Below are 12,878 nucleotides of genomic sequence, written 5' to 3' on the forward strand. Positions count from 1 at the left end.
TCAATGCGGCGTGGCATGGAGGCAATCAGCCTGTGGCATTGCTGAGGTGTTATGGATGCCCAGGATGCTTCAATAGCGGCCTTTAGCTCATTAGCATTGTTGGGTCTGGTGTCTTTCAGCTTCTTCTTCACAATACCCCACATATTCTCTATGGGGTTCAGGTCAGGGGAATTTGCAGGCCAATCGAGGACAGTAATGCCATGGTCAGTACACCAGTTACTGGTGGTTTTGGCACTGTGGGCAGGTGCCAGATCATGCTGGAAAATGAATTCCTCATCTCCATAGAGCTTTTCAGCAGACGGAAGCATGTAGTGCTCTAAAATCTCTTGGTACACAGCTGCATTTACTCTGGGCTTGATGAAACACAGTGGACCAACACCAGCAGCTGACATGGCTCCCCAAACCATCGCTGACTGTGGGAACTTCACACTGGATTTCAAGCAACTTGGATTTTGCTCCTCTCCAGCCTTTCTCCAGACTCTGGCGCCTTGACTTCCAAATGAAATACAAAACTTGCTTTCGTCTGAAAAGAGGACTTTGGACCACTGTGCAACTGTCCAGTGCTTCTTTTCCTTAGCCCAAGTCAGACGCCTCTTACGTTGTCTTGAGTTCAGAAGTGGCTTGACCATGGGAATACGGCTATTGTAGCCCATTTCCCGGACACGTCTGTGAACAGTGACTTTTGATACCTGGACTCCAGCTTCAGTCCACTGTCTTTGAAGCTCCCCCAAATTCTGGAAGCGACTCTTCTTCACAATGCTGTTAAGGCTGCGGTCATCTCTCTTGGTTGTGCAGCGTTTCCTGCCACATTTCCCCCTTCCAACAGACTTTTTGTGGATGTGCTTTGAAACTGCACTCTGTGAACAGCTTGCTCTTTGAGAAATGTCTTTTTGTGTCTTACCCTCCTGATGGAGGGTGTCAATGACGGTCCTCTGGACAGCAGTCAGATCAGCAGTCTTCCCCATACTTGTGATTTAGTTTACTGAACCAAGCTGAGTGTTTTTCAAGGCTCAGGAAACCCTTGCAGGTGTTTCGAGTTAATTAGACGATTCAAGTGATTCGTTGAACACCCTACTAGTATACTTTTTCATGATATTCTAATATTTAGAGATAGGATATTTGAGTTTTCTTAAGCTGTATGCCATAATCAGCAATATTAAAATAATAAAAGGCTTGCAATATTTCAGTTGATTTGTAATGAATCCAGAATGTATGACATTTTTGTTTTTTTTAAATTGCATTACAGAAAATAAAGAACTTTATCACAATATTCTAATTTTCTGAGACAGTCCTGTATATATATATATATATATACACACACACACACACACACACACGTTTTGGAAGATATTCTTCAGGCTCTTCTTATGATAGTGTTATGAAAGATTACACAAGAGCAGTTTACACAGTTCTATCAAGAAGTATAATTGCTGCAAGTTTAGCTCATTGTTAGATTTAAGGAATGTCTAATTATAAAATAAAAAGACAAAGAAATGCAAACTTTCCAGTGTAATCAATTTAAAACATTTAACGGCAAGTGGAAGAGTATGTATATTCTCACACAATCTTAGTTGGCTAATATAAAATTCTAAAGAGAGAAACAATGCATTTCTTAACATATCTCTTGCAGAAATAATAATACATACAAATAAAAGAGTTAAAATCACTAACAGCACTGGAGCTCACTGGTTTGATAATAAAAAATATAATTATAATTTCTAAAAGAATGCTGGTTTCATATAATAAATAAATAAATAATAATAATTTAGGCATTAAAAAGCAAAATACTTGACTGCAAAACTATTAGTGAGGCCATGTAAACTTTTTCAATGCTAGATATAATTGGTTCTAGGACAACGGGAAACTAATAACCTAATAATCACAATTTCCAAACAGTTAAGTAAAGCTCTGCCGTAGTGGAGTAGTTTAGTGTTTGTTGTACCTTCAGCAATGTCTACATTTCACATGAGTGTAATACACATCATTTGTGACAGTGCTGAAACTTGAGGCAGTTATGCAACAATAAAATCAAATTAAAATTATATTTTACATATCTGAACTTTCTCTGCCACCACACACCAGTTGGCATGATCAAAGTAGGTGTGTTTGACAAGAAGCTCATCAACATGATTCTCTATCAGCTCGGCCAGTTCTCCCTCCCTGAAGACGTGATAGTACCTCAGGCAGGAGCCCTCCACCTGCCTCTCGCTCCCCTGAGAACTCTTTGTGCTTTCATGCTGCTCTGTCCCCTGCAGCCCTCCTTCACTTTCATCTGAAGACTGCTTCAGGTGCTCCTTCTTGAAAGGAACCAGATCTGGCAGGGCCAGAGAGCTGCACTCCTGGGCCAAAGACACTGAGACACTCTGGTTTTCTGGGCCGTTGTTGTTGCCTCCAGGAGCATTTTGTCCCTTGTGCAGGTTTGTGACCGAGTCAAAGACGTCCTCCTCCGATCCGATCACAGACGGTGGGGAAAAGAAGCTCGAGACCTGTTTGATGAGGCCTCGTCCTTTCCCCCAATGGCTGCTCTTGTTCCGCTCGTTCTCACCTGTGGGCGAGGATAAAGTGCTCAGGTCTCTGGAGGACGACCGTGAGATGGATAAGCTCCCAAAGTCAAACACAGAATCCAAAGACCTGGAGAAGAACCACAGTCTCAGTGTGCTCTGCTGTGGCGTGGTGCAGGTCAGCTCTTCTTCGTCTGCTACGGAAGATGTGCTTCTAACCTTCCTGTGCTTGTCGGCGTTGTCTATGGCTTCGCTCACACTCTGAGCTGTGGCCCTCTTTCTGGGTTTGGCGGGCTCCCTGTCCGTGGGCGATTGAGGGTTGGGGTTCCAAGGAACAAAGATGTCTTGTTTCTCGAATTTACGACGTTTCTGCTCCATGGCCCACACATAGATCATGATGCGTCCGCCCACTCGCAGGGTGCGAGCCATCTCCTTTATTGCTCGAATACGACGCTCTTTGGTGGACAAGTGATGGATAACTGTGACAAAACATGAATTCATCAGAATGAAGTAGGATAATGAGGATGCATTTAATTAATGATGATGTTTAGTCACATTCAGTTCTTGCAGGCAACAAAAAACATTCTGTGTACACTGTGTTTAGCACAAAACTAATAAATAGTGTGGGTGTCTTATAACACGCTTTTGTTGGATGACACACATGAATTACTTCAGACTGTTTTCTAAGCAACAAAAGCGTGTGGTAAACGGATGTTTAGCATTATTTCTGACTTCATTTAATTTTAGGCAAATAATGGCTTCAGCAGTAAGGGTTAATGCAAAATATGAAGGGGTGGTTTGTTATTGAGTGGGAGGAATCACAAAAGCTCCATGTGTTTATGCTTTACCTGCAATAGAGAGCACAGCGTCAAAGCAGCCGTCTCTGTAAGGCAGATGCAGCCCGTCGCACATCTGGACCTCGTGACCTTGGCTCCAAGCAAAGTCCACCAGGGGGCGACAGACATCACATCCCATCTTGAACACCTCCTTGTTGATGTGGAGATACTTGCCATTGCCACAGCCTACCAAGGACAAGACAGTGAGCTACAACACTAGCGGCTGATCAGAAGATTATCAGTGGTAGAATAACATAAAAATGCTCCTTCCCTCTGCTTAGGGAAGCCAGTATTATAGTTACTTATTTTGTTTAAAGGTCCCCTATTATACTCTTTTCATCAGTATATTATAGTTCTCAGTTATATAATAATAATAATAATAATAATAATAAATTATATTTCTATAGCGCTTTTCTTGAACCCAAAGAAGCTTATACAAAACAGGTCTCTGAAGTGTTTGCCTCGAAATACCAAACAGATCATGCTTTGTAGCATCCCATAATCCCCTCTGTTTCAGCCCTGTTTCAAAAGTGCTGATTCTCTGTCTGTTACTTTAGATGAAAATAAGGAGCCACTCCCAACACCCCTCTAAGAGATATTTGGTAAAAACAAATACACAACGGTGCTCTAGGAGGAGATTCAGGTGGTAAGGTGGGCGGGTTTTACCCTGGTTGGTTATTGGCTAATGGTTACACAAGCCAAAAAAGAATTATGCCATCAAAACGTGGCCAAAATCTGATCAGCTCATTTTCAGACAGGTTTTTATATAAATGGATCATGACAAAATGAGGGAATCTTTTTTCCTAAAAACTTTCAGAATCCCTTTACACAGAGGGGACACATATTTATATATAAAATACATGAAAAAGTAGATTTTGCATAATAGTCGACCTTTAAAATAAGCAACGACAAGGTATTATTGATCAAGTATTGTTGGATTGGTAAGAAATATATCTCGGCTTGAGATGACACCCACCAATGTCAGCCACGATGCTGCCCGGCTGCAGATCCAGCAGGAACTGTTGCACCTTTGGCCAGGCTTTGTAGCGGCTGTCGTTGAAATATGGAGCAATCTTGTCATAGACACTGTGCACATGGTCTCTCTCGAGCTGACTGGCAGCCTCCTCCATCATGTTCATCCAGGCAGCCTCATGCAGACGCCTCACAGTATCATGTCTGCAGGGACAAACACATCTCTAAAATAAGCATTGCGTTTCATTAGGAAAATAAAAAATAGCAACGTCAACTCCCCAAAGGGAACGGCACATACTGTAGGAGTCCCACTCTACTTTTCAAAAAGGTGCCAGTGAGGATGCTGTTCCCATCCCACAGAGCACTCAATTTCCACAGCAGCTCTGTCAAATAGTTTTAACAATAACGCAGAAGCAAAAGGTCAACACATAAATCCTATTTTTTGTAAACAAGATGCAAATCCAACAACAGTAATGTCATTGTGAAAGTTTATTTTCTTATTCATGGTTCTCATTTGCCACGTTTTATACTGTGTTAAAAGGGGTTTTATACATTATATTAGTCAAGTGTCACAAGCATCCGCTCACATTCTAGGAATCCCTTTCATCTAAGCTGACCCTCATTGATTCTGAGTAGGACTATTAATCCTCCCAGGAAACCAAGATATCTGCGGGTTTAATAAAGCACAGCATAACTAAATATCACTTTACTTAAAGAGCATCTTGCAGGTTTTTATTTTTTCTACATTTATGCTTAAACTTGCTTGAAAATTACAATTAAAAAAGTGAATGCAGGATTTGATATGTTTTACGAGACATAAGGGCAGGAATTCAGAGGGAAAGGAGCAATTTTGAGCTCTGCTCTTAAAAACGGCTTTTTTTTAAGGTCATACGTCAAACGCGCCATATTATATCACACAGGGGACACATCTCCGCTCTCTGACCGCGGGTATAGTAGAGTTGCGTTGAGTAGAGCGGTTGTTTTAAGGAGGTGGTATTTTTCGGTAGTTTTACATTGTATTTGTAATCATGGTGCAGCATTGTGTTTGTGCAGGTTGCACAAATACCAGCCTGTCAGGACATCGAGTCCACATTAAAAAGGACCGGAGCTAGCGTTCGTTCCTGGGTGCGTTGTGCATCCACCTCCCTGCAGCACATACTCTCCACAGCTTTATCGGGAAACCGTATTACTTCTCTCCTCTTTTTTTGAAAATCTAGTGTATTCATCATTTTCCTACACATTTATTCACAGGTGTCTTTAACCTGGAAGTTGCTCTTTAAGTTGAGGTTGCAACGTTCATTGTAAAATGGAAAAATATGTTTTGTTTTCTTTGATACATAATATTGGCTAATTCATAAGCATTTTTTTTCAAATTGAGAATTACTGAGAATAAACCTTCAGACTTTTATGACGTTCATATTGTAGGTGACTCATAATTTCAGAACTGATTGCAAATGTGGGCATGAAGTTATTGTGATGTTTGTGGCACGTCTGTTTTTCACAGCTCCCACTGCAGCCCTCTCAGTTTATTAGGATGCGGCCCACAGCTCCTGCAGTGCGGCTGCGGCTCCCCAAAGCACTTTGTGTACAAAGAGTTTTCCTATGTTATTGTCCAAAGGATAACAGTCTTTCATACAAAAGACATCTCAGATGCAAAGTTCCACTTGACCTGAATGGTTATGTTTCATTATGTATTATCAGGACGTTTCATTGCTTACTGTGTCATCATTTCATGCAAAGCAAAGCCACACCAAAACACAATTTACATAAAACATTGCCAACAAGAGATTTTAAAAACAGATTTGTACAAATGCAAATGGTGACAAAGTCGGATAATTAAATCAAACTTTAATAATCTTAATAAGATTGCCAGATATGCTTTTGTTCAAAAACATCATCAAATGCTTTCCAGCATGGCATCAATTGGTTTGAATAGGTCTGCAAAGATATAACAAAATTACTATTTATTAAAAAACGTTGACTTTTTTTCATTGACATTTGAAAGTGTGTGCTGCTGGATATTTTTGCTTTTATAAGATTATGTAGACTGGGCTACATATCTCCAACTCGTTTTATCCTGAAGTTAATTTGGTCTGCAAGTATTGAGGGAGATATCATTTAATTTGTGGTTATAGTTGGAATTTGATATAGTAGATCATTGGTCAACTCACATGTATTTAATGGATTGGAGTTGTCAGTGCCAATCAATACCAGGATGCATTGTATATCAGCCATCATACATCTGCCATAGATACTAGTATATACTTGAGAGAATAATTTACATTGATCTTGTATTGCACTGGATAATACAATCCACTTTATTAACCGTATTAAACTCTGCTCATGGTTGTTTCAGTTCCCTATTAGATAGCACCAAGTTAAGAGTCAACAGTGCATCCATATCTACCTCTGCTTTAAGTCTGTCTGCCTGTAAAGAGACTCAGAATAACAAATCTAAAACAGATGCAACCTAATGAGCCAGTGCACTTTGATGATGAGGTTAGCCAGAAAGAAAAGCAATCAGACATTTCCCATCCACCTCTCTTAAAATACATTACATGGATATGCCCTTGAATGTAATACCGCCTAGTGCCTCTTTGTGTGCACCAGTGTACACAATGAATACTGCTAGGATCATTAAAAGCAGGATATTAGTAGCAAAGGCAAGCACAAAAGGGATACACAAAAAGCAAATATGTCTCTTTATAAAATGATGGCGATGTGGGGCAGATATCCATTACCAGGCTTGTCCGTGTACTCCTTTGTAGGTAAACAGTGTGTGTGCAGCATCTCCTCTTCCTTCACTCAGTCCTATTTCTGGACCTCCATCATCTGCTTCTCCCAGCCAAGTGGAAGGAAAACATCCCTTATGTAATGTTGTAATATGGCCTCCTAGGTGCTCAATTTCGCCTGAGTTTCTCGGCTGATCACGAAACTGTCACAGTCTCCGGCTGACATTATGTAACTGGCAGCTGGGAAGCCTCACAGCACTTGCCTCTGACTGACAACGGGAACTAAAATGTAATCAGAGTATACAGATTTGTCCAAGGTATAGGACATTCAAAATCTGCCATCACTTATATAACATTTGGCTTTTGGATTAAGCTAGCCCGGTGAATCTCAAAATCTCACAACTAGATCCAAAAACAGATATTTTTAATTACAAAATGTTCCTGAATCCCTGAGACCTTAGGTCAGACCTCAGCAGTGCTTAAATGGGATTAGTGGTGTCATTTTGAATAGACAGTGGTGCTGCCAGCTGCCACTAACCGCTGCATGAAGAACCACAGAGAACAGGTTTACACATCAACGGTTTGCCTGCCAGGCATTAAATCAGTTAATGACTGGACATTAACATGTGGTGAGAGGTAGTCTGGTTAAATTAGACTCCCCTCACTGCTGCATCCATCTATTTTTCTCTCCAATGACGTGTTTATTTAAAAAAATATGCCTACAATACCGAGCTAATGTATTCATATGCTTTAGATGTAGAGCCCAGGTAAGGGTCAGACAAAAGTAACTAAATTAATTCAGAATATTATTGTTTGTCCATTGGAAACATATTTCAAATATATACAAAGCCATATATCTATTGATTCTATTCATTTTCATTGTAATAATGGGTAGGCTATTAGGACTTGCACTAGGCTACACATGAGCTTCTACTTGCCCCATCAAAGTTTTTTACATCAATTCAATTGTACATTCAAATGTATCCAAGGTCAGAGTTAAGACAAACCAAAATATAATTAAATCGTGCAATTACTGCCAATGTTTTCATATCCTCTGCTGCATCCTTGATTATACGCCAAACAAGCAAAGCCTCTTACCGTAGAGTTCAACGGGTAAACCGCCGTGCAGTGATCCGCCAGGAGCGCCTCTAGGCTCGGGTCGCTGGAGGTAAACTTCCCTCTCTGATCTAGACCATCGATCTGCCATCAGGGTCACAGGCACGCGCTCCTCTCGGCGGCCCCACCGAATACATTATCAACAGCATCGCGAGGAAGGATAACGTGAACGGAGAGAAGTGCCTGCCGTATATTACCGCCAACTGCGGACTGTCCGCCGTACGTTATCAAATCCATGGCAGGTTGAGCTCCACACCTGTCAAGTGAAGTGGGAATTACAGCAGGACTTCCGGTAAAACGTTTAAAAAATAAAAGCCTCATTCGTGAAAGAGTAAAACATTTCCATTACACGTGTTGTGTGTGCTAACCCCAAAAATGACAAGGCAAGCTTCCTCCAATAACACTAGAGTTTACTTATTTGTATTTCAGTAAAATAATATTGATATGTATGGGATTAGTTTTGTTTCATAAAGATAAAGTAACACTTTCTCAGAATCAAGCAAAACTAAGAGTTTAAGAGAAAAAAACTGAGTCAAGCTAAATACATTTAATTTCAAAAATAAAACTAGAAGTTGCAAACAAATCTTTTGTGTAATCATGTAAACTATGAGTCTTTTTTCTTTGTTTAACATATATGTTTGTTTGCAGTTCTTGTTGCTTCTTTCTCAATGATCAGTCTTTTCCTCTCGCTGCAGCTCTCTCGTTTGCGCTCCCTAATCTTTGTTTTATTCTGACACAAACGTCCCAGGTGGGCGGGACTTTCAGGGGTGCATCCCCATTGGCTACTCAGTTTTTGAGTGACAGCCCACTACACCACAGATCGTAAAGTGCAACTCGTGCAGCAAACTCCGGAGTCAACCCGGCCACGTTGGTGTCTCCTGGGGAGCTTTCATGAAAATATCGGACTTATCTTATGGATTGCTGTGCATTATACTTGTGTTGTGTAGTTTATACTTTATTCCAACTTTAAATATTTGAATACCTGAAAAAGACACTGCTGCTGTAAAATAATTTCCAAATTTGGGATCGATAAAGTGTCTGTCAGTCTATTTATTTATTTTATAGATAAAAAAAACATACCTATGTATTTTCAAGCTAAAGGTGATACACAATATAAACTGTATACTGTTATTTTTTCAAAGACATGTTACATTTCAAAAGCATATATTGCTATGTTTAGGACAAACAATTAAAGACTGCTTTAATGTGGCAAATTCTACAATATAAAAGTGGCAGATTTGCTTTATTAAACAGACCAGACCGGTTGCATACTGTAGTGGCAATTTCTTATATTACTTTATATGGTAAAACCAAATGATGATATTATGCTTAGAAACTGTTTGGTCAACTCGACCTGTTATACCACACGGTAGCTTCCTGCCAAGGTCGTACCTGGAGGATGCGGCCCTCCCTATGAGAGCATTGTAAGATAACAGTTTTCTAAGGAAAGTCTTATCTCTTTTACTTCCTGCAAAGCAACAGTCCTCTATAAAACACACACACACACCTTATACCTTGCATGCAGTCCTGCAGACTACTCTGTACTCTGTGAGACATGTACCTTTGAAGCGCTTCAAATAAAGAACCAACGAAAGACAACGCTGCTTGCTTTCACCAGTTTATTATTGATTACTCTCATTGTACATCTTTACAGTATGGACGAGTTTAAAATATCCACGACAATACCAACACAATTAGGAACATCCTCACGTCTTACTATGTTGGTCTGAAGAGCTGAAGCATTCATACACAATGGATAAAAACTGTGTTTTCACATTGTATATCCTGTGAGAAAATGATGTACATTTAGCATTAAAAACTCAACATACTATTCCTAGCCTGAGGAAGATATGAATAATCAACAGATTTGAATGGAATCTCTAACATTTTCATGTAGAATAAAGACAAAAGAGTGATTATACAAATTACATTTATTGAAATTTTAACCAGAAGATGAAGTCTCAAAGAATGTTTTAAATTAAACGACATAAAAAAAAGGTGGATAGTAATAAAATATATTAAATGTATATGTAAAGACATGACAGACACTGAGCAAGTGATAACAGCAACGCCCTGCGTGGATGAAGATGGTGCAGGTCTTTCTTCATGCCCCCCCCCCCCCCCCCCTCCGTGCTGTCCCCTCAGAGGAAGTGGGAACACGGGATAAGACCTCTGGACATATGAGATGTGTGTGTGTTTGTGTGTGTGTGGGGGGGGAGGGGATCACTGATATATGTTCTTCACAGAAATTGTGCCAAGGCCATTGAGTTTGAGTTTGAAAAAATAATGTATCATATCATTTTCTTTAGCTAAATAATGAAAACGGGTCCCACAGACCCGAACACCATACAAGGCTTGAAGCCATGCAGAGACCACTTCCTCTTTTTACCACCAAGCAAAATTGATATGAACTACAGGGTCCGTCACTGCTTCATATGCATCACTGTTCTCTAGGTCGTCCTCAGACGAGCCCTCCTTGGTTGCTTCCAGTCATCCCGGTTCTCCATACATCTGGCCAGTTCATTGGTACTTTGTGCTCCTGTGTGGTTCTTGAGTACGTCCACGTATGTTTGTGCGGGACGTCCTCGTGACCGATGCCTGTGTGTTGGTTCCCACAGCACCAATTTGCCGGCTGGCAGCTCTTGATGCCTTTGGCAATGTCCTGCTAGTCTCATTCTCCTGGCTGCAATTTTCTCGCTCACCCTTGGTATTCCCTCGTACAGGATGTTGTTGGTTAAATGTACACTCTTGCTGATGTTAAGTACTGCTCGCAACATTCTGGTGTAGCATCCGTCTAGAGACTTTTGCAGGGTTGGCTTCAGGGTCCAGCATTCACTGCCATAGAGGAGAACAGACTCTACCGTTGCATAGAAGAAGCTGAGTTTGATTTGACCGGGGAGGTTGGAGTTCCATACACTGGTCATGCCGTTCAGGGCCCTCCATGCAAGTGCCTTCCTCACCTTAAGATTTTGCTCGGTTGAGTTGACCCATGAGCCCAGGTACTTGAAGTCCTTGACTTCTTTAAGCACAGTGCCTTCTGTTGTTGTCAGAGGTGGATGTTCCGGTAAGATGTTATAGGTGATAACCTCAGTTTTCTTGGCGTTTAGCCTAAGGCCAACCTTGGCACACTCTGAATCCACTCTGTTCAGGAGTTCCTGTGCTTGCTCAATGCTGTCGGAGAGCAGACTGATGTCGTCCGCATAGTCCAGGTCTATCAGGTCTACTGTGGGGTGTCGTCTCAACCTCCTTGGTGTTAGAGTGAAGCCAAGATCCTGCTCTCGTCCACTGATGGCCTTCCTGAGCGCGTAATCCAAGACCATGATGAAGAGGAAGGGGGCCAGGGTGTCCCCCTGCATTACCCCAGCCAGGATTTCAAACTCCTCGCTGTTGCCATCTGGGGTCACCACCCTGGCCCTTGTTCCCGCATACATGGTCTCTATTGCCCGGAGTAGATTGGGAGGGACACCGACCGTAGGCCTCAAGGATCTTCACCATTGTGCTTCTGTGGATCGAGTCAAACGCCTTTTTGAAGTCGATAAAGCACAGTACATTAGTCAGGTTATCCTTTTTCACCTCCTCGATCATTCTCCTTAGCGCCAAGATCTGGGCTGCGGTGGTTCTCCCCTCTCGAAAGCCATTCTGGTTCTCCCTCAGGTGAGGGTCGATGGCGTGCCGTATCCTGTTCAGTATCATCCGGTTGTAAACCTTTGCGGTGATACATGTCACGCTGATGCCTCGGTAGTTGTCTGGCTTTGAGAGGTCTCTAGCTTTAGGCACCGGGATGATGTTGGAGAGAGACCATATATCAGGCAGCATGTGTTACGGTGTGTGTAGGAAGCAGGACCCAAATGCAGATTAAAGTGACAAAATAACTCCTTTATTTCAAGGCTAAACTCTTAACTAAGACTGAACAGAACACTCACCGGGGAACAAGCCATATCACAAGACGAACCAACAAAGACAGATAGAAAAACCAGAACTTAAATACACAAAAGACTAATCATACAAACAAGACACAGGTGAGGAGGGAGGAGAAAACACAGGGACACCAGGTGAACACAATCGGGTAAATTAGACACACCAGGGAAACTAACGACAGGGAACCACAGACAGATCTAAACAAGACAAAACACAACGCAAATAGAAAACCAAAGACAGATCTAGACAAGACACAACGCAGACAGAAAACCAAAGACAGATCTAGACACAACAAAACACAACACAGACAGATCGTGACAGCATGTTGTGCAGTAAAGCGAGGTTGCAAAAGTCTATGATGAGGTCATCAAGATCACAGTACTTTAGGACCTCCGGCGGTATGCCATCCGGCCCAGCACTTTTGCCCTCTCTCACTGTGGACTTCGCCCTGGCAAGCACACTGGCTGTGAAGGGACCATCGTCGATGGGCAGGTTCTGGAGGAAAGCTGGTATGATTTCCTCAGCTCCATCCGCTATTGTGCCCAGCAGGCTTTGGAAGTGGTTGAACCAGGTCGTCACCCTCTCCTCTGGGCTGTGTCCCTCAACCTGTCCCTCCTTAGTCCTCTTCCGTCCAGTCATCTCATTGATGACCCTCCAGGCCTCCCCATATTGCCTTTCACCTTGCGCTGCCTGCACTCTTCGCATACTCTCCATCAGTTCCTCCCCTTTGATGGTGTCGTAGGTACTGAAGAGAAACTGTTTGGCTTCGTTCAGTACCCCACGTCTCTCCAAGGTTGGTTCAC

At 41.9% G+C, this 12,878-nt stretch overlaps 2 protein-coding genes across 2 annotated transcripts in view; one reads left to right on the top strand and one right to left on the bottom strand.

Annotated features, from left to right (window-relative positions):
• The window catches only part of LOC307038037 (stromal interaction molecule 1-like), a 358,279-nt gene that overhangs the window by 15,444 nt on the left and 329,957 nt on the right, over positions 1-12,878 (top strand). The gene's annotated exons all lie outside the window — the stretch shown is intronic.
• On the bottom strand, positions 1,301-8,844 carry trmt9b (tRNA methyltransferase 9B). Its single transcript, XM_079679191.1, has 4 exons — positions 8,140-8,844; positions 4,314-4,513; positions 3,350-3,523; positions 1,301-2,980 (listed from the first exon to the last, which is right to left on the bottom strand). The coding sequence occupies exons 2-4, from the start codon at positions 4,474-4,476 to the stop codon at positions 2,040-2,042; spliced, it is 1,278 nt and encodes a 425-aa protein (XP_079535317.1). The 5' UTR covers positions 4,477-4,513; positions 8,140-8,844; the 3' UTR covers positions 1,301-2,039.

This window comes from Notothenia rossii (genome assembly GCF_949606895.1).
Source record: "Notothenia rossii genome assembly, chromosome: 4".
In the NCBI taxonomy this organism is placed as follows: domain Eukaryota; kingdom Metazoa; phylum Chordata; class Actinopteri; order Perciformes; family Nototheniidae; genus Notothenia; species Notothenia rossii.